The sequence below is a fragment of the Thermobia domestica genome, chromosome 10, assembly GCF_964235325.1.
Source record: "Thermobia domestica chromosome 10, izTheDome1.hap1.1, whole genome shotgun sequence".
NCBI lineage: Eukaryota > Metazoa > Arthropoda > Insecta > Zygentoma > Lepismatidae > Thermobia > Thermobia domestica.
Window position 1 is genome coordinate 268,794,740 of NC_137463.1, and position 22,824 is coordinate 268,817,563.

Sequence of the window (22,824 nt, forward strand, 5' to 3'; positions counted from 1 at the left end):
GGTACGTAAACAAGGTCCTTAAAGTACCCCTACAGGAAGAAGTTGCAGGGCATTAAATCAGGAGATCTGGGAGGCTGGGGGAACAAAGTTAGGTCATTCTCACCAATACACCCAATCCAGTGATGCCGGATGCACCAATGAGGGAATGCCCCGTCTTGTACCCTCTCTCGTGCTGCCATCTGGAATACACAATACAAATTTTTGATTTTGTGATTCTTTTTATATATCTTTCATGTGTGTACGTGTAATATTTTTAAAAATACAGCCCTTTTAAAACGAATGAATCATTTATGCTAACTGTGTATTTTGGACGTTCACCTTCTGGGCTTCAGGAACCGTATCACAGCGTCTACTTAACATTTAGCGGAATTTTGTATCGTTGCAGTCATTTCCAGTCGTGTAACTAGCACAAGACACAACCCAGTACTGCGATATGAACGCTATCTGAAAGAGTCAGTGTGCTAACTTACCCATATAAATTTATAGTACGGTGTATATTCGTTATATCTTTATTTTCCTGACATGTTTCGTATTATAAAACCATAATTGCTTATCACAAGATGTAGGCGAATAGGATTTGCACGTAAAATGTTTTAATCTCGCGAAAGATGGAAAAGAAAGATGGAATAATTATATGTAGCATATGAATTATTTGAATGTTGTTATCTAGATTTTTAAATATTAAAAAATGGTTGGGCTCTGTGACCGAGTTAAAGTTGAGTGCAGAAACCTTGTATAATATTGTAATAATGTGAGTTCTTTAAATGGGAATTTCTTTTTTCCTGTTACAGGTAAATGAGCAACGATGGATGAATGGGATATTCAGTTCGGTTACGATCCTGAAGCCGAAACTGCTAATTTCGGAACCCGCCAAGTTGTGAAAGTGGAAGATGCGTTGTACGAAACGATTACATTAGCAAGTTTACAAGCAGTCAACAAGTTAAAGGTAAATTAATGGAAAGTAGTGCAACAATGTGTGCTTTTTGAGATTTAGATATGATTTTCCCAGGAGTAAACATTACTCAAGAAAATATCGGTAATATTTTTACTATTTCACAAATTATTTTCTTGCACAACATTTATCAACATATAATTAAAAGAGTCCATTACGTTTAGAATTTGATCTTATTCTTCAAATTTTACCTAGACAGCTGTAAATGGATACAGACATGAGGTCCTATGTATTTCAGTTTTAATTATGCTATTAATGTATAAACGTTCATAAGCAATTCTATGAAGGATATTGCAAGTATATAACGCTGATAAAGTACGGGAAATTGGAATGGTTTAAAGTGAAATGTGATCTGAAGCAAGGAACTGCGGGGTCTCCTTGTAAGCGCTTTCGCTAAACGCTTCAACACATGGGGAGGAAACAGGTAGGGAGAAAAACGATCGAGGAACGGAAAAGAAACGTGAAAAGTGCATGTGGATGCCATCTTGGAATGCATTCACGTGCTAGTCTCAGGTTAGTTTTCCATTTCCGCAAGGGATGCAACCATATGCTCATTTTCTCCATCTTTTGTATACGCATTATTTGTATCTTTTTTTTCATTAACTCCTCTTTCTTCATTTTGTATTTTCCTCTTCATTTATTTCTCTCTTAGTATCTCCATTACACTCTTGTACTTTTTCATCCTTTCATTTGTAATTTATTGTCCTCTTTGTCACAGTTCTGTTTCAGTCTAGAATGAAATGAGATTGCTAGTTGTAACTCTCCCGCTGTAGCTAAGAATAACCACAGCCCAACTATCAACTCGAACCCAAGAGAAAAAATCCAAAAGGCAAGCAAATTAATGTTAGAAAGGAACTGCAGATCTTAATTCAGTGGGGGTACTTTGGTGCCTTGTTTTTCACGCTAAGTGGCAATCCCGTGTCTACTATGGCTTTCTCCTTCCAACTCGACTCTTTAAGCAACCAACGCAAGTAGTAAATCGTATCAACAGGCACTTATCAAACCAACCTTGCAACTGACATGATTAAAAACGGGGACAGCCACAAGGACAGGCGCATGAATACAAGCATTAGATACTGACGTAATGCTGTATCTATTTCTTTACATTACAATTCATTTCATAATTAAGACAATATTTTTATATGACAAATTCTTTAGTTTTTCCAGTCTTTTATAATTTACTAGAATACAAGAAATGCTATTTAATGACTTATAAAAAATTAGAAAAAGGAAAACTATTACATCACATCTATCATTAAGTAATTTCTGCAACCACACCATAATAATTTCATAGATGCAGGAAGACATTTCATCGGGGTTCGAAATAAATCAATGCCACTGGAGACGATGATTGATACAATTCTTTTTAATCCATTGGGGCGACTAATTGCCACATAATTCAGTGAGCTACGATTATGCCCGAAGCTAAGGAAGACTGTGAGAATGATAATGAACGAAATGGTAGTATGAAGAAGGTGGGAGGAAACGGGAGAACCTCGAGATGACCCACGCATACAATGTTTGTCCATCACCGGGAATCGAACCCCTCTGAAACTCCACCCACCAAAGACGGGTACTCTACCACTGAGCCACCACGGCCTCCTGTTTTAGTTCGGACTGAATCCCAAAAGCCTCACCCTTACAGCACTATTTTCTTTTTCTTCACCCATTACCCGTCGTGACATCTACCCTTTTTGTCAATTCACTGCCTTCCACTTTACGTCATTAACTACAAATCCAAATTTCACAAGAAAAATATATTTCCAGCTAAATCCAGTGACTGTCACATAATTGAACTCCATGATTGTGCTCTCTTAATACTGTACAGTGTTTCTTGTTGTCATTTTTAGGAATATATTTTCATTGTATTTCAAAACGTGATCTCGGTTTCCTGAATCAATAATTGTGTGTATTATCTTCTACAATATAGTCCATTGATTCTTGAGATTGGGGAATCCTTTTCTGCCCTAAATATCGTACGTGTAAAATTGTGGTTTCATGGGTTTTGAAGTAATTTTTGAAATATTAATTAGTATGAATTCCTTGTACTAAATATATATTTTCATTGAATTTCAATACAATTTTCATCATTGTTTTAAATAGACGTTTAAAAGTGTCGGTTCGTAATTATATCTCATTAATGAGAAAGGAAAAAAAAAAAGTAATTTGAAAGGCAATTGCGAAACAGTTTAATGAAAATAATATAAGAGGTGCAAAAGTAGAAAAAGTTTTTATTTTTTATTTGAATTGATTTCAGTTTAGCGTCTCTTTCAGCAGCTATATAAGATGCAAATCTATGGTTTAATGTGGGGCCCGAACCACATGAGCTCCCGCTCGGAATCGAACTCGGGTCTCGCACGCCAAAGGCGCGTACGCTAACCAGTTAGTCATGAGGGAGCTCTCTATAAATATAGTTATGCCTACAGACCTTAGTTGTGGCTAAATAGCGTATAACAGGTTTTGTTTCTACTATTAGTAGTTATGTATTATATAATGAGTTCGTGATTATGAAAAAACTAACTTTATGAGATCCAATCAGAATGATATAGAAATTATAATTAAATACAATCCCTGAGGTTGTCAAAGTGTCTAACCACTTCAGCATTTACACATTCATGTAGTCCAGTTTCTGCACTTTTGTAGTCTTGGCACACTTTGGCACAGATGTTTCTGTTGTTATTAATTTCTTGACACGCTTTTCTTATAAAATTAGTAATGTCATCAATAGTACGTGGTTTACTCCAAAATATTTGGACAAAATCCCAAAAGAAAAAGTCCACTTGAGTCAGGTATAGGTATCAATTCAATTAGCCTTCGTCTACCTATCCAACGATTGGATAATTTATTGACAAGAAACTTGCACACTGTTACAGCATAGTGAGGAAGAGCCATCTTGCTGTAAATAGAAGTCGTCATTATCATGTCGCCGTAATTATGATAGCATGTTAAGATACATATCATAGGTAGTAGTTCCATTTAAAAAAGTCCAATGACCCCTGTACGTGAAAAGTTCACCTAAACTGTAACCCCGGGTTGATTCAGTGTTGTTCAAGTGTTACATGGGGGGTTTTCTGTTTCGTAATAGATAGTTATGTCTATTAACAGTGCCGGAAGGTTTAAAATTTACTTCGACTGACCAACACACTCGAGTGATAGCATCACTTTGTCTTTCTGCATTCAACATTATCTCACAGAACTACAATTTGCGATCTGGATCATCCTCTAATAATCTATAAAGTAATCCTCGCCGATACATTTTCAAACCTAAACGTTGCATCAGACCTACGGGATATGTCCAACTTACGAGAAGCTTTCCTTTTTGTTATTTTTGTGGTTTGGTTAAATGCCTGCGCAATTAACATTTCATTGTCCTGGATAGTAACACTGATCGGTCAACCACTCTGTGGCGCATTACAGATGGAGCTAGTTCCATCAAATAGCATAATCTGTGAATTGTTAGTCTGCTTGGTGGAGGTGTATCAAATTTCGTAGCCCATTTCTGTCAAACTTTTTCAACATTCTGTGTCTACCAGTATTGTTTGATTATCCACTTCCGTTTGTCGATGGTGGAAACTTCATAACGAGGAAGTGCATAATTTACACAGTTTACCAAACATTGATAGGGTCATCAAATTTAGGAGGTTCAGGTAGCCAGACTGGAAGAAAGTAGGAACGCTTTCAAAGTTTTAACTGGAAGTTCAATCGGAAAACGACCATTAGGAAGACCTAGAAATACATGGGAGGGTAATATTAAGATGGATCTCGGAAATAGGAATACAAAGTAGAAATTAGATTCAGTTGGCTAAGGAAAGAAGTAAGTGAAGAGCTTTTGTGTACACAGCATTGAACGTCCGGTTTCCATGGGCCATAGAATGAATTAGTTAGTTGATCGATGGTTAAATTACCAGCCATGATTATTTAAAAAATATTAAATAATAAAAAATAATAAACTACACACTTATTTTTTCATCCCCCTCACTGTATAATTTTATTGCCTTATGACCAAGACTTGAAAAAATGAAGCAGCTGTCCAAAAATAAGTTGTCGCTATTGCAATGTAACTCCTACTCGATAGTTCCACAATACACTTCAATGAGGGACGAAAGAAAAGCCGAAATGAGGCTCATCGATGGAATGAGAGAAACACAAATTCCGTTGACACCAGGCACAACGCATAAGCACTTTGTTCTTACACTGCCCTTCACATTCTTGTGTAGTAGTCTGGAGGCAATATTGCACTGGCACTATGAACGCAGGACATCGTTCTTGTGTGTACCCAGTTACATTGGGGAGTTGTGCACTTGGAAACATACGCAATAAATATGCCTGTAACTTTTTATCAAATGCACGTATCTTAAAACTATTGCTACCATTGTTTTTCTGTTTAAATTCTAGCCCAAAATCATGTATCATATTGCCCATTCCTATTTACAAAACTTGACCTGCATTCAAGATAACGGATTTCAAGATTCACCTTACCGTACGACTTCCCCTTTGGTATAGTATGTACCCACATCGTTGTTATTGATTTTTTTATTATTAACAGACAGTTTATAAGGGGTGGTACTGAACGTATTGTGCAATTGTCGACATGGATACGCGACATTTCAATCTGTCATTTTGGTTAATTCCACTTCAAAAACGCAGCTGCTTTTTTTGTGTGTGGTCTTTCTGTGGGACTTCGTTCCTCTGAGTGAAATTTTACGGTAGGTTTCGATATGAGTTCATTGATACTTCCCTTTGTTAGTTTAACTATCAGAGAATATAAGTTTTGAACATTTCAACTTCAGCTGAAAGTTTTTTTTTTTTCTTTTGTTCCGTTTTCTTCTTTTTTAAACAGTATAACCAAATTTTGAAATTCAACCGAAAAAACTGTAGCATTAAATGTTATCAGATTATTTCATGAAAAACATCAGCAATTTTACTAATCTATTTGATGGCTTTTATTATGTTCATAGTTTGTGAATAAATTTGTAATATTCTATATTACTAGTTCTTTTTACATGCTGCTAGAAACACACGTAAACAATGTTAAGTTGCCTGGTTACTTTTATTAAAAGAGGCCGCGGTGGCTCAATGGTAGAGAGTTCACCTCTGGTGCGTGCCATCCCTGGTTCGATTCCACCTCGCGCCAATGAACTTTGTGGGTGTACAAATATTAAATATCATGTGCGTGGATTTTCTCGGGGATTTCTCGTTTCCTCCCACTTTTTTCATTCCATTATTTCATCCTTTCTCATAATAACAGTCTCGCTTAGCCTACACGGTATAATCGTAGGACGTAAAACTTAAAAATATTTTCTTGTTTTTACTTTTAGTAAAATAATGCTGCCATTGTACGCTGCATGCAAAATATGTATGTAAATTAAATTAGAAAAAAGTAAAATAATAATAATAATAATAATAATAATAATTGTAAGAACAAAATAAAACTGGTGAGATAAAGTCAGTTATGGAAGAGGTGGAAAACAGATTTATTGGAATCTTTGTAGTCATGGCATTTTGTGGAGAGTGAAGGGAAAGGACAGAAATTGTTTGTGCCGAATTATTGGATCGAGACTGGTACGATGGCTGGGCCATATGATGTATATGGGTAGAAGAGTGTTGGTTGAAATCCTGCTGTACAAAGGTCTTTAGGTAGACTGAGAATGCTAGGAGAGAGCAGTACAAAATGAAGTACTAGCAGTTGAGGCTGGTTACAATTTGCATAATTTGTTTCATTGACTGCTTTTATTCTGTTCTTTTCTTAAGCCATAAACTTAATTCAGTATTGGATTTCTTGTGGTAGAATTAGTATTAATGTGTTAGTAGTGAAATTTTTTTTAAGGTAAATGCAACGATTCGAGTAAGCTATCCTAATGTTTATCTTCTCGTTTTTCCAGAGCATTTCCTCACCCAACGTGTGTGCTGCCACTTGTAAACTGGGACTCATTGTCACTTTGGATAAGCAGATTATTGTGTTTAAAGAGGCATGTGAAGACATCTCGTTAAGAATGGGTTTTGACTCTATCATAGAAGATTTCTCATTTTCGAGAAATGGTGCCTTTATAGCCGTTGCACTGCGGACAGGATTTGTTCATCTCATTTACGTGTCAACACAACAACACGTTTTCTCTAGGTGAGAAACACTTAAGTAGCTGACTATAGGGAATGGTTTCCCATCCAAAGACTCTACCACAAATTTCGTTTTTGGAAAGAGTGTATGTCCTGAAATTTCGCATGTTTTCCTTAGTGATTCAATACGAATGATTAAATTTATCTTAAATAGATAAAATAGAGATGTAACTTTATTTTTTAAGGATTTTAGACAATTAGATGAAAATCCATCTTCCTGTTAGATAGACTGTCTAAAATTAACCAGATTGCAATGGAAAGAGCTTGAGAACTGGAGTGTCTCACTGTAAAGCGTAAAAAATTGTGCTATTTCCTATTGTAGTTCACTTCAAAGGTGTATTTTCTGCTCTTAGAATGCAATAGAATTTGGAAATAATTTTGAATAATATACAAGGTCGAGATGAAATTTTTCCCTTTTAATACGTGTAGAACATTCTCTGAATATTGAAAGGGAATGCTAAGATACTTTGTGTAAGCATTGCATTTTTGTAAACTTAATACGATGCGAAATTCAGTGGAATTTAGTTTTTTAAAAGAATGAGAAGAGGAGATGAAAATGTCCGTAGGTTCAGTAATTTTGGCCTGTAAGAGCTGTTATATTTGCATTTCTACTTGCGGTCTCATCACAAGTGGAATTGGGGGAGATTTTTCGTGAAAGCTGGCAGCTTTATCTATTCTGATCTATGTACGTATCCTTTAAAATAGTCAATGTCTTCAAGTGAATAAGCGAATACGTCTCTATATGTATAAAGTAAGCTATGGGCAGCCGTTTTTTCAGATGAGCTCAGACTTGGGTTAATGTCAAAAAGTTCGATATTAAAGAGTTTTGCTGTATATTTGAGTCTTTTCTCTATGTATTTTTCTGTGCTAAATGTAGTTTTAGTTTCCTCAGCTGCTACAAGCTCATTAATATGCAGAATATCTTATTGAGGATGAGGCTGCAGAGTCGCCACTGGCGTACTTTTGTCCAAAACAACAGGATACAAATTTGGATTTGATATAAGAAGTAATAAAGTCATGAACTGACACTCTTAATGGCATTGCTTCTAAACCAAAACAGTCGAGAAGCATTTACAAGATTGACACATAGTAGGAAGCTGACTTATCTTTTATTTTCTTCCTCATAATTACAGGAAAGAAAAAATGTAACCCTGAAGGTATCACAATTTTCGATCTGTGAAAAAATTAACTCTCCCATGTTGTCGAAGTAAACAAGTACTGTGTTGTGATAATTCAGCACTTTTTCGTACTTCTGTCGGTAATCTCGCCTTACGAGGATTCTAGTATAAGTAGATTATTTTCGGAACAGTTGTGACTTCTGGCGCGAAGCTAGTCAGAGAGCCGGACATTCTGTCACGTGATGAGTTGCGCACAGTGAAAGCGCTGTGGCCAGTATGTGTGAGCTATTAGCCACTTGTTTTCCCGCTGTTGTAGAAACGTCATGCTGTGCGATTCTATTCAGAGGTGTACGTACGAATGCTCACAGCTGTTCCGAAAATAATCTACCTATACAATGACATTCTATTATTTCATAAATCTATTTTCGTTTGTAATCCGAATAATAGGTCCTGGTCGAAAAGTGAATTCATGTAAGCTGAAATAATAATTCTGAAGGGGGCTGAAGATATGAGAAGAAAACTGGAGACCCCCCCCCCCCCCCGAGAAAATTTACACGTTGTTTGGTCACCACAAAGCTCACTTCGCGCGAGTTGGGGTCGAAAGAGAAACTCCACCTTCTATCAAGCTCGCTGTAGTTTGTTATTGTCTTTTCAATAGGGTATACACACGTTTAATTGTATCATACGAAAGAGCTATGTATTTCTGCAATTTCAAAATCACCCTATGTAAATTGTTTTTATGCGTACCATTAGCATCATGTACTATTTACTCGCTGTAGTATTTCTCTCTTAAGTAATGTAGCTTCAGGTAGTAATATTTACATGTATATATATTTCTTGGTTTGCTTTCAGGAATATTATTGTACCAGAAAATGATTGTTGTAGTTTTGTAAAGATATTCTTTGATGAGACCGCAAATGATTCCTGTAGTCTGGTAGCTGTGTGCTGCACAGGACAAATCTTTAGGTAATTATTTCTTTTGGTATATTAAAAAAAAAAAGAAAAAGAAAGAAAAGAAACCAAGAGCATTTCCACCAAGCTCTTGTAAATCTGAGATTGTGCTGTAATTTTAAGTAATTAATTATGCTATTTTTGAACTAGTGGTTTCTTTCAGCAAAGTGTGAAACCGATCATAAACAGCAAAATGTGTACACGTTTCTTAATGTAAGCTTATTTCATGAATGGAAGGTCAAAATAAGTGCACTAAAAGGACATACTACAGAATATATAGCATCATATGAAATTATCGCTCTCCTCATCTGCCATTTAAAGATTTCTATAGCTTAAAACTTTTCACACATCTGTTTTTTCCTTTAATGCCATGGAAATTCTCGACCGTCATTTCTTCAGATTTTTGGCAAGATAAGTAAGTGGTTGGTGTCTCATAAATTCTAGGTAGAAAGGGAAATAATTCGCGAGCAAGGGGGAGTCCGAAAATAAGTTTCCCCTCTCGTTTTTCCCACGAAAGCGAACAACAATGGGGGAAACAAGACAGCGATTGCACTCGCAACATACCCAGACACAAATGGGTATCGTTCGCCCGTGATCCTGCAGATGGCGCTGTCGTAGCGCCTGCGCAAAGCGAAGACGAGTCTCTGTCTGAGCCTGGTAGCTATAGAGTGAAAGAGCGTTTTGACGTAGTGATCAAAGGAGGGAATGCGAGTGGTTGTCCGCTATGAATGGGCATTTGGCGTATCGGGAGCAGAAGTCCATAACCGCCTCGTGGAAGTCTATGGGCCTGGTGTGATGTCGTAACGAATGGTGTGGAGATGGTGTTGCCTATTGGAACTCTTGGGTGGGAGCGCCTTGCCCATCCACCATAGTCATAATCTAGCACCCAGTGACTTCTATTTGTTTCCGGCTTTAAGGAAGACTCTCGGCGGCAGACGCTTTGGAAGCAATGCTGAAGTCACAGAAGATGTTCGACTCTTCTTCCGTGTGCAGAGCCCTGTATTTTTCCTGGAAGGGTTTTTAAAGCTTATAGACCGGTATGACAAATGTCAGAATGTACGTGATACTTACTGTATGTTGAAAAATAGAGGTACGTCTGATCTTTAATGTCACATGCTATTTTTGATCTTGCATCTCCACCTCTATTCACAGTCGCGTGGGGAAACTTATTTTCGAAATCCCTCATGTAATAAACTAAACACTGAATTAATACAATGGCTGTAACTACACAGAAAAATTTTCTCGTTCAAAACAGCAAAACTCACCATATCGCCCAGTTCTAGAGCTGGGAGTTTGTCTCTCCGTCAGTTCATCATCCATACTTTGATGGGATTATATTGTATTAGTGAATATTTACTTGTGTTTTATCTACAGTTAATCACTGGATGATGTGCATGTTGTAGTTTATTCCCTATTGTACATTTGTTTCTTCTGTAGTCTTGTTGTACATTTGTTCGTTTCTCTGTACGGACCCCTAATATCTATACTTTAGAGCCTCACATCTTCCTTATTTGGCAACACTGATAACCCACCTTTTGCTTATTTTCTTTCATGTTTTATACCAATTGTTTTAATGCCATAAAATGGTATACGTTCTATTCGAAAAACTATAAGTTTGTGTTGAGATGGCAACACTGCTTGTGTGACACTACAGCCGTGTTTTTAGTTGCGTGTACCACTTTTGTAAGTATCAGGTTACTTACACATATTTTTCATTCTCTGCCTTTTCCCGACGTTTTTGGGGTATAACTCGGCACAGCCTCAACCAATCACTACCTGGTATATGTATTATATGTAGTGGGCAAACAAGGCATTTCCGCACCGAGTTACTATCAACGTGATGTTTAGCAATCCGCAATTAGTCAGAATACCAATTTTCATAAACATCTAACTGCCACGGTTCACATACGTCCCTTGTTTGTGTGAACATCCCACCCTAGAGATCAGACTGATCGTAGTGTCTGTAGCAACGCCGTAACTTTCATTTTTTTCGGGGGGACATTAATGTGCGTATTTGGCTCCCTAGAAAGTTGTTATTCTAATTTTTGGGCTCCCTCTTCCCATCCTTCTCTTACTCTTTGTGGGTCCCCCGGATCCTGTGGGCTCTCCCGCACGGCAAGGTCTGCGGGTCCGTTATTTGCGACCCTGGGCCCGTTCCATGCATGACAAATTAATTAAGGGGACAATATTGACAAATCTCAAAGCCATACGAACAAATATTATTTCTAGGGCCCTTAATAGCAGACTTTTTTTTACTGAAATGGACCCACAACTCATTTTTGTTTTATTGACCTTTTGTGTGCCGTTTTGCTTAAGAAATGTAGTGAACCTGTTTGCTGCTTCATTTATAATTTCATGTTCGTATCATATAAGGAGTAAGGAAATTTTGTCTTAAAATGGGCCCCTTAGAACGGCGGGGAACTTCCCTGGGGAGCAGTTTCCCCTTGCCCCCCACAAGTTACGGCCCTGGTCTGTAGTGTAAAGAATCTGATGTATATGGATCACAGTGTGTCTGCAATGGCAGGGAACACTTATTGGTCCTTTCTCAGAATGTCTGTTCGTCTTTGGATCCATCGGTGGTGTACACAATGAAAGGGACAAACGTGTCCCTGGAGCGTACCGGCGAGCATGTGGATCAAAAAATCATACAGTTCTCAGTAATTAGTAAGACAACTGTTGCCAGTACTATCTGCTCCACCATGGCGTCAATGTGAACTCACGAATACTGCTTTCCTCTGAGACGATTACTCTTCTTCTGTGATGAAAGTCCTTCGGACGGTCGTGTGCGCGTCTGTTCCTGTGTATGTGTCCGCACTTGTGATACAGAATCCACACCTGGTGGATGCCAATAAATTACATATCGCAGTCGCCTCTTGCATCCAGGGCAGTGTGAGTAGCGCGTCGAATATTCATGACGTCAATCTGGTCCGTCACCTTACCTGGGGACTATACAGAACCATCTTCCAGAAGAAGAATCCACGTTCCAATACCGCCAGGACAACCAAGCCTGCTGTATTTATTATAGCTCTTCTATCTTGGCCTGCTAGGTTTCTGCCCTTAAACTCTACCGAGCACGTATGGAACACGCTGGGAGAGGACTTGACCAGCAGGCGGAGTAAATTGTATCTATAGCAAGTTGGGATATCGTTCTTCAGACAAACATTCAACGTCTTGTAGGATCGGCTGTCCCTTGTTTTGTTTTGCGTCTCCCTCCCTTTTTTCCTGTCTTTCCTTCCAAATTAAGAAATAAAGAATCCCAAATAAAGAAAAAAACATTCGCAATGTCGCCGGTTTTGAATGCTCGAGGCACCGGCTAACAGTAACGCGGCTGAGCGAATGTTAAAAAAAAAAAAAAAGAAAAAAATGCTGCCGCTCCAATGATTATACGTGCTCTTATGCAGAATATTAGATGCTTTTGAAAAATGTGTATAACGTGAATGGAATCCCCCATTGCCCCCATATTGGGATCACAACCATCGGCTACACTCGTGTATTTCTTCTGAGTATTCTTAAATGTGTATCACTAGTATTTTTATTATTATTATTATTATTATTATTATTATTATTATTATTATTATTATTATTAAGCATGCAACTATGCTGAGTGTCCAGAAAATCGTTGTTCAGGCTTTTAACTTTACAACTAATCCCAGAACTGAACATTAACATATTTATTTCTTTTAATAAATAAATAAATAAAAGTCGTCGGTCGAAATGACTTACAAAAATGGATGTATGATATATTGGTGTGGTGCGCTCTTTGTACGAGTGTCAATGTAAAATTTAAATAATATAAAACTTAAATAGTATCTCGTTCTCCTGCTTATTTGATATTTAATGCATTGCAGCAAACCTTTTTTCAGGTGAGTTCTTCGAGACTACTATGACGATTTTGACCTTTCCGTAAATAAACATCTCATTAATTATGCTTCAAAATGCCATAACTAGGAGGATTGCAGTATCTTTGAATTATTTAGTTGCAAGTTGTTTGAAAGTAGTTATGAAATGGACTAAAATTTTCGCGGAATTTTTTTTTTTTTTCTTTAAAGGTTGTCTGGTATAAGTTTGGAGGTAATCGAGAACGCTATTTCAAGTCATTCGATGGGTCATTTGAAGCAGCTAGAGGAGGCTATTGCCATGGAAGAGTTTAGCTTCCATGAAACCTGCCCTAAGGTGAGAATATAATATTTAAAGAATGTTTGATGTTTCCCAGTATTTAAATTCACTTTGTTCTAATAAATTCATGATAAACAAATTGGGCAAAAAGTTTCTACATATTACAATATAGTATAAGACCATTAGATGGTGTGTAAACTACCTGGCAGTGTTGTGAGAGCTTTGTAATTTCTTGTTTTCTTAAATTATAGATAGCATGATGATGGAATGGAGCAGTCGAGGACTCGAACCCTGATACCCAGCGTATCTGTAGGTTCTGTTGAGCTATTAGTGATCAAAACTTAGCGTGTGTGTTTTTGGCGTTTTCTTGTTTCCAGTTAAAAAGCCATTTTCTGGCAGAAATATAGGGCCGTCCCGTTTAGCATCGAAGCTGTATTGGTGCTTGAGGTCCCGGGTTCGATCCCAGCCCCCGCCAAGTGAACTTTGTGGTGGACAAACACCATGTGCGTGGGTTTCCTCGGCGTTCTCCCGTTTCCTCCCACTTTCTTCATTCCACCATTTCATTCATTACTCATCATCATCGTCTCCTTTAGCCTAACCGGCATAACCGTGGGACGTAAAACTCAAAGATTTCATTTCATTTTTTCGAAGCTCTATTGAACGTGATTTTAAAGCTTAACGTGGAATCTGAACCAGGTGGACTACCATCGGAAATCGAACGAGGGTCTTGGGCATGGTGACTCAGTGGTAGAGCGCTTACCTCTGGTGTGTGGGGTCCCTGGTTCGATCCCCAGTCAAGTGTGTGCTAGACAACATTGTATCCGTTGGGTACTTCTGTGTCCTTCCACTTTCTCATTCCACCAGTTCTTCCATCATCATTCACGTGCTTTAATCATCGCCTTTCATAGCCTAATGGACATAAACGTGGGACGTTAAACTGAAAGATTTCATTTAATTTTTTTCGAACCGGCCTTCTGCGTTAAATTTTCAAATGTAATTCACAACGGCAAAAATTCTGGTTGATAACGATGTTTTTTATATGCAGAATTGTACAATTATTTAAATTATAACATTTGCTTTGTAACAGCAGGTGTAGTAACATAGGTTGTATGACCACTGAGTTTGCGGCGAGTTGGAATTCCAACTTGTTACTTGACCAGCTATTTCTCTACCAATAGCAAGTTTTCGTCCTTCACTTGACTTTCCCTGACAAATCACTGACAAGAACACTATATCGGGCAAGTCCGACCTGGATCAAACCTGATGTGGTACCTGCTGTGAAATAACATAATGTGCAAACTTTTGGTTCAAATAAAAATGAAATGAATGGTGATTTTTACGACTAGTCTTTACTTCCACTATTCTGTACCTACTGGAACAAATCGCGTATAGAGGATGTTCAATAGTAAGTCTGCAATAACTCAAGAATGTGGTAGAGGAGGCAAAAAGAAACACTTTTTTTTTTTTTTTTTTTTTTTTTTTTGTAATAAAACTCTAACATAACATGTAGCTGGTCTAGGATGCGTATTTAAACATAGAAATGAACACCTTGCATCCGGTGCTACTATATCCCTGTTAAAACTTCGTAATCTTTTTCCGATTTCAGATTTCTCGGAGTTGCAACGGACTTTATAGACACGCTTAAATATTTTAATAAAAATGAGTAAAGTGCTGCCCCCAAGCGGAATGCATGAGACCTCCCCAATTTTGGTAACCGGCTTTGATTTTAGCTCGACCCAAGCCTTCAGGAACTATATAAATCACCCCCACTTTGTGGGTTCAGGTTCAAGTACCTCCCGGGTTAGATTTGATTCGTGGCGGGAGCGCTGTGGTTTTGATGTCACGTTAAGCTGTAGCCCCACGTTTCATACATCCTCGCTGCCGAAAGGGACATTACTCTGATCTAATCAAAATGGCGTCAAATAGCCTGTTATGCTTTGAATTTTCTTAACTTCTAATTCTTTTATCTTTAAAGTGTCTATTATTTTGAGGAACTAGCCTTGTGATACATTAGGGAGTCCCCAGAATTAATTAGTAGAAACCATTTCATGTTAACCTTAAGTTGGAAGGAAGTCAAGTGATATATCTTGTAAGGTGTCTTCGAAAAATTACCCCTGTTTTTAAATTTCTCCTAAATTTGTATCCATGTAAAGTTACAGAAATGACACAGTTAACATTGTAAGAAACACATTACATCTTTTTTTTTTTTTCGGTATTTCATGTCTTGAGGGGGAAATATTGGGAAAAAAGAGAAATAGATAACATAACGGGTGTTTCAGTGAAAAAGCCGTGATTTTGAAGTGCAACAACATATTTTATTGATGATCATAGTAAATGAAATTACATGGTATGATAAGTGAAAGATTAAAGTTTAATGTAACACATGTTCGAAGTGTCCACCCTGACGATTCGACACTTTCCTGACCCTGATGCGCATGTTATCAAAACCCTTACCAAGGATGACGTGACTAACTGCTGCCGTACACTGCTCAATGTGTGCTCTTAATTCATTTAAATATCGGGGTTTAAGCTTGAATACCTCCTGCTTGAGGTAATCTCATAAATCACATGGGTTAATGTCTGGGCTGCATGGACTCCACTCTAAGCCTGTTCGAAAAAACAATGGATTAGAGATCACACGATTGCGGAATTTTGTGTGATGGAAATTAAGGACAGGTTCTGTTGTATGCGGTTTAGATCCATCCTGCTGGAATCATTGCCGACGAAGTGGACACCTTTTACGACGAAGACTAGGATAGAAGTAATGCTCAAGCATTTCCACATAATTTTCTGATGTGACATAGCCATCAAAGAAGAAAGATCCAATTATGCCACGTTTTATTACAGCACACAAAACCGAAACCTTTTTCGGATGCAGAGGTGAGTCTACCGAACACAACAATGGTTCGGATCGAACACTTCATGCGGATTTTCTGTTGCTCAAAATCTTACATTTTGTTTGTTTACTTCACCTGACTGACAAAAGTAAGCTTCGTCTGTACACCACAAGTTTTCAATAATGTCTGGGTCATCAGCAATTAATGCCCTGAACTGATTTGCAAAATGCAGACGCCTTCTGTTTTGCAATGTCTTAATTTTTGAAGCATCTTCATTTTGTAGAGGAACATTTGCAGATCTTTTCGCAGAATACGCCAATATGATAGTACGGATATTCCATTTTCTGCTGACAAACGTTGCAGTTTTTTTTTTTTTTTTTTTTAATTAAGTCAGTCTATTCAGAACAGATGCTCGCACTACTGCAATACGCTGTTCTGTGCGCACAGTTGATCTGAATCCCCCCTTCCTCTTCGAAGTCCTGTAACATTACCAGTCTTATTGAACTCATCAACATAACGCCGTATGGACTTGGTGGATGGTGCCCATGCACAATGATTCTCCAGTCGAATCGTCGTTGGAGACCAAAAAGGGAGCGTGATTCAATGAACCAAAGCACCAATGAGATCTTCTGCTGCAACGTAAGTCTACGGCGCCATTATTATACTGGACTATGGAACCTTAAAAAAACATTGCAAAACAAAATTTATCCTTTTTCGCTGTGTATTTACAAATAAATATTACTATACTATTATTCAAATAAATTTTGTAGCCGCTAGAAATCACGGCTTTTTTGGTGAAACACCCTGTACAAAAATTAAGATCTTTATTTGTTTTAAGATTTGTTCGGTTTTCTCTTGGACGTGTTTCTATAAAATGTTTTGACTTTTTTAAATATTTGCTTGTTAATATAAAACCATGGTAGCCCGTTTATTTTTTTTTTATATCCTTGTTCTTTTTTTCTTATGTACTATTTTTCCTTCTCCATTTACGAACTATCATTGTTTTCCCTTACATGTATCTTTCGTGTCCCGTTCTCCGCTGCTTTCCCTGTTGGTCTAGTGATTATTCGTGTGCCTTGTCGCATGAGGTTCCTAATTCGATTCCCATTGAGAGAGTCAGCTACTTCGTGGCTAAGCGGTTAACGTACGCGCCTTTGGCGTGGTTGACCCGGGTTCGGATTCCATGTTAATCAGTAGGTCCACTTCTCATATAGCCTAGATGCTGAACGGGACGTTAAACTCAACTCCCATTGAGAGTATCGAACACAACAATGGTTCGGATCCTAGTTTAAATTATAGGTCTCGATATAGCGTCCTTGCAGACAAAAGATTGAAATCAATCAATCCTTTTGGGGCCGCGGTGGCTTAGTGGTAGAGCGTTCAACTCTGGTGCATAGGATCCTTGGTTCGATCCCAGCTCGCGCCAAGTGAACTTTGTGGTAGACAAACACAATGTTCGTGGGTTTTCTCGGGGTTTTCCAGTTTCCTCCCACTTCCTTCATTCCATCATTTCATTCATTTCTCATCGTCACCGTCTCTTTTAGTCTAGCCGGCATAATCGTCGGACGTAAAACTTCCGAAAATAAGATTTTAATCAATTCTGTCTTCAACATTTTTTGGTAAATATAACTTTGTTTATTGCAGGTGTCGAATGCTGCTTTGCTAGAAATGTTATTTGAGAAATGCATTACAATAACTGGTAATAGTATTGAAGTGTTTGGGAAGCTAGAGGAAGTACAACGTCAGGAAATACCTTTGATGACCGACAAAAGGATAGTTAAAATGCAGTCTTCAAATGATAGAAGGTATTTACAAAGTTGAAGTATAATATAGCGTAAAATTTGTATAAATAAATATTATTCACCTTTATCTGTTACAATAATGTGTTTCTCCAAATATTAGGTCAATAATATTTATATTACGAGGACTGATCAATAAAAAATGATCATAAATAAATAAAACATAATTACCTGTACTAATGCTCCAAATGTTAATGCTTTTTTCCAAAATAGTTCTCATTGCATGCAATCCGCTTGTCCCAACGTTTTTGCCAGTCATCAAAGACATGCAGGAAGCTATTTTTGGACAAATCCTTCAAAATCGCCTCCACAGCTTTCACCTCTGCCCTGCCGCTGAAGATGCGAAATACCGCACAGTGGTCGGAAACTTGGAAAAAGTGGACTATTTTTGGACTATTGGACTGTTTTTTTTGACTATTTTTTGATATTTCGTAAAGGAATGTTTGAGCACTGATCTAACCAAATAGCATAACTTATTTTTCCTGAAAAAATCCACAAGAGGTAGTTCACCTTTAGGGTGAGTTTTTTCCGGACATTATTTTTTATTTTTATTTTATTTTATTTTATTTTATTTTTTTTTAATGAAGGAGGCGATACATAATAATTTGATTAATAACTCTATAATACGGGTTCAATACTGCGTAAACAACATTTCACCAATTTTACAGGAGAGACAAGAAACTGTTTAAAACATTGCTTCAACCTTATTATACGTGGTATTACTTTGAAGGAATAAAAGAGCCATTTGTCGTGATATAGGTGTACTACTTAAGCAGATCTTATCCTGCTCCACCATCCTATACTGACTAGGATAAACTCTTCTGATTGGGAAGCGAATGCACCAACCGCTCGTCTTCGATTTTTCGTAAATTAGCACAGTTACAACATATTTCGGAAATGGTCGGATGAAGTCTTAACAAAGATGAAGGTAAAATTTACGTGTTCTCTTTGGTATTTACAGGAATACTATTGAAGCTTCATTGTAGTTAATGCAGAAGTCTATTCAGTTTTCTTATACAAAAGTATGTCCCAAGTTCTCGAGTAGTTACTCAGTATTCTGACCGTAACCTGATACTAAGTGCCTTTGAGTTAATTGGAAGGTGTCTTTTCAGGTGACTAATCTACCCAGAAAATGTATTAGGATAGATTCTGAAACGAAGAAAGAAAATTTAAAGATGCCATTTCTTTTCTTCTTAGGTTTATTTTTGCTCTTCAAGAAGACGGAATATTGTCAATCTTTTGTTCAGTTACCCTTATGTATGTCACTACCTGGGCAGCAGTGAGTCTAGTCGATTTTCTTGTCCTGGATAATGAAGTTACAGCTGATAATATTTTGCTTGTTCTTGAAAAATCGGAGTCGGAAGAAGGATTGTATTTGAAGCAAGTTTCATTTCCAGGTGAGTCTCATTTTTCAGTTGTCATTTTACGATTTCTCACCATAGTCATGTAGTATGCAGATCTTACAGGCATAGGTAATGAATATAGGGTCAGTGAGGGTAATTATGAAACACTGTTTATTGAGGGTAATTATGAGACACCCTTCACTAATCTTCAGCCACTGTAGAATAAATACAAATTAAGAGCACACACACTTAGTAACTTTCTTCACAATGCTCTGTCTGCATTTTTAAGTTTCTAGTTCACAAAAGTTTGGATGTACCAATTTTTTTTAACAGACTTATTCAAGAAAGACTGTTTTGAAATTTGAAATTCTATCATTAACTTTGATATCTACTCGTACAATAATGTCACTATTGTGAAACCAAAGGGTATTGATGCAAGCCTCTTAGGTCAGCAGGTATTAGTTGAGTTGAATTTGTCCCCAGGGAATTTGTTTCAGAATTACTTTTTTTTTGTTGTTGTTGTTGTTGTTGCTGTTTATCTAATTTTGCTGTTTATCTAATTTTGCTTATATGAAGGGTAATTATGAAACGCATGCTTGAATAAGTTTCTGTAACCTAGTATGTTAAGTTTCAAACTTGTTCTATAATCTTGTTTCTTAGTAACTTTCAAAGTTATAGACCTACATTATTATGTTGAAAATAATCTAGGCTGAATATCAGTAGATTAAAACATAAAGAAATAGAAGTAGCCTAAGTTGTTTTCAGTGAACAGGCTTGAAGTTAGTTTAAATTTGTTTCATAAGCCTGTTTTGTAACCTGAAACTATCTAATATAGCCTATTAATCCATAGGCCTATTATAGTCAACTCACAAAAATGTTAGAATAACATCAGTATCCATTTCCACTTTCTTTCTTAGTTATTTTCTTGTAACTCAGCCAAATATTTGTATATTTTTATGTAATAAACACAAAATAACGAAGACTTCTTTGTCTCACAATTGGAATTCTTCATACCTCAATATTATATACAAATAGCTGGAGACAACAGGTGTCTCATAATTATCCTTTTGAAGGGAAATTATAAGACCACAAATTTGACTTGACTTATGAGATGACAGGAAATTTCTTGGCAGCAAATTATTACTCCATTGGAACCATAAAGTGCTGCTTAGGTTAACTACTTTCAAAAGTAGTGTAAGCTGAGTAACGTGGAAAAGTTGTGAAATCTGTCTCATAATTACCCTCACTGACCCTACAGACGTACTTCTTACTATATCAGGGTGTCTACCAGTCAGGGAATTTCATTATGGGCCACGGAAACATCTTTATCCACAATTACTATGTTGGAGATGTTAATTTTGTAGCATATCCTATCATCCAATAGCCTTAATCTTCTCGGCATTCTGGAAGAGTATATTGATTAGACCACAGAGACCAAGAATCTTAAAATTATCGTTTAAATATTGTTTCTGTTTTATTTTGTAGTCTGTTGTGAGTTGGTGGTGTGATGTTTACCCACTAGGATGGTGATCCAAATAGAGTAAGCATTACATAGGTAGTCATTGATCGAATATTTCGCCCGAGCGTTAACGACGAAACGAGTTATCACTAAAGTAATAGTTTCTTTCACCGCTAACCACACATAGGCAAAAATTCAAACAACAACCTTAAACTTCTGAATAGAATAAAACTTCAGCATCATTTGAACTGAAAAAGAACATAAAATAATACGAATTCGTTTATATCAATATATCCCACCATGCACAACACAATGAACGAACATGGGGTGACAATTTCCGGGTCAGAATAACGCCAATGGTACGCATAAAACAGTGATTATATTTGGTACTGAGCACTATACTTACATCTCTTCAAATGACATGGACAAATTATAACAATAGAAAATGTGAATGTTTTCTGGTTACAAAAATACAAATGGATATGCACCACTTTACATTTTTTTCTATGAATTTTGTTGAGCAGCATATATATATATATATATATATATATATATATATATATATATATATATATATATATATATATATATATATATATATATATTGCTGGTCCTGAATCGGAGTCTTCGCTCCCAATGCCGGCTACGTCATGCAGCTTCTTCTTTGTCCCCGATGCTCACGTGAGTCCCACCTACCAAAGTGATGTAAGCATAGGTAGGACTATGATTGGCTGCTGTCGATGGCCAAGGCCGTCGGCTATTTCGTCTGCCTCGTTGCTGATATATACGTTGCAAGAACGTACAACGATTCAGCCTTTAAAATGAAATAATTAAATTGTCTGAGCTGGGCGCACCAAAAATAATACACAAATAAGTTTATTACAGTGGTATAGTGTAATAGTGGTATAGTTCCTGCTCTCAAGGTGGGATAGTGGAAGCCCTAGCTAAAAACCGGCAGCAGTTAAAAATGTTACGACTATTTAATTTGGAAGTTTTCTCCACGCTTATCGGAATGAGTGAAGCGAACGCCAACATTCGACTGTTTAAATATTCCCTGGACACAGCTTATGATGTTTTAAAAGTAATTTTCAAGTACTTTTCCACATTTATTAACATGAAGTTACCAAGAGGGAAACTAATTTCAGTAACACATGTTGCGTTTAGATTTGCATAGTGCTCATATTAGATTTGTTACTAGTAAGGATCTCATTTGATGTATATGCACAAACAACGCAAAGGCAAAAGGTAATATAATATAAGCAACTGTTTTGTTTTGCCAAGAAATGACTTAAAATACTTCATGAAAGTGCCTCTGCTGACTCTGCCTTCTTAGGAAACAAGGTATTTTGTTGCCAAATCTTCAAGAAGTGACAATTATTATACAGCGTTTAGTATACAATAGTGTTGTGAAATTGGGAGGCATTGTGAACATGGAAAATACGAAGCTTATGATACATTATATGCGAAATGCATCAAAGAAAGGAAGCATTAGTAAAAAGTAATCTTCAGAAGCAGCAACTAAAGAATGACAATTAGAACGATAACAGAAGGCTCAAAAAATCAAGGAACTTGAAGCTAAGAAATCACTGATCAACAGATTGCCAAAGTAGACATTCAGGTAGAAGTGTTACAAAATTGTAAAGAACCTGATCAACATTGTAAAAGATATCTAAACAGAGTTTTAAAAGCCGTATATTGTCTTCAGTATGTTGGCTGGAGTGCTGGATTTATGTAAATATTGTTGCATCGTCTGTGATAATTCTCTGGATAGGTTATTTATGTAACCAATGTCACAGTGCTTAATTAAAACATTTTATAGATACTTATATATGGCATTATCAAAACACATGTAGAACTTGTTCGTGAACGTTACTCAGTGAAAGTTGTGTGTTTATGTGGTGGATTGTATAATGTCTGTGAGGAAGATCCCATAGTGATTGTATACTGAATATGTGGAACATTTCCAAATACTTGAGTAAAGCACTGTGATAATCTTGTGTTGATTTCGTTAGTGTACATGATATTTTTAAATGTTTGTCCGTAAATTGTATGTTGTGGTGAACGCTTATTAAAATAATAATAATAATAATAATAATAATAATAATAATAATAATAATAATAATAATAATAATTAT

General features: G+C 36.8%; 1 protein-coding gene across 1 annotated transcript in view; it reads left to right on the top strand.

Moving 5' to 3' along the window:
* The window catches only part of rod (kinetochore component rough deal), a 224,765-nt gene that overhangs the window by 13,932 nt on the left and 188,009 nt on the right, over window positions 1–22,824 (top strand). Inside the window, exons 2-7 of the mRNA XM_081729572.1 lie at window positions 792–946; window positions 6,835–7,070; window positions 9,037–9,150; window positions 13,185–13,308; window positions 17,733–17,893; window positions 19,085–19,284. Of these exons, the coding sequence (XP_081585698.1) occupies window positions 806–946; window positions 6,835–7,070; window positions 9,037–9,150; window positions 13,185–13,308; window positions 17,733–17,893; window positions 19,085–19,284 (976 nt within the window). The 5' untranslated portion in view covers window positions 792–805. The remainder of the gene's footprint in view (window positions 1–791; window positions 947–6,834; window positions 7,071–9,036; window positions 9,151–13,184; window positions 13,309–17,732; window positions 17,894–19,084; window positions 19,285–22,824) is intronic.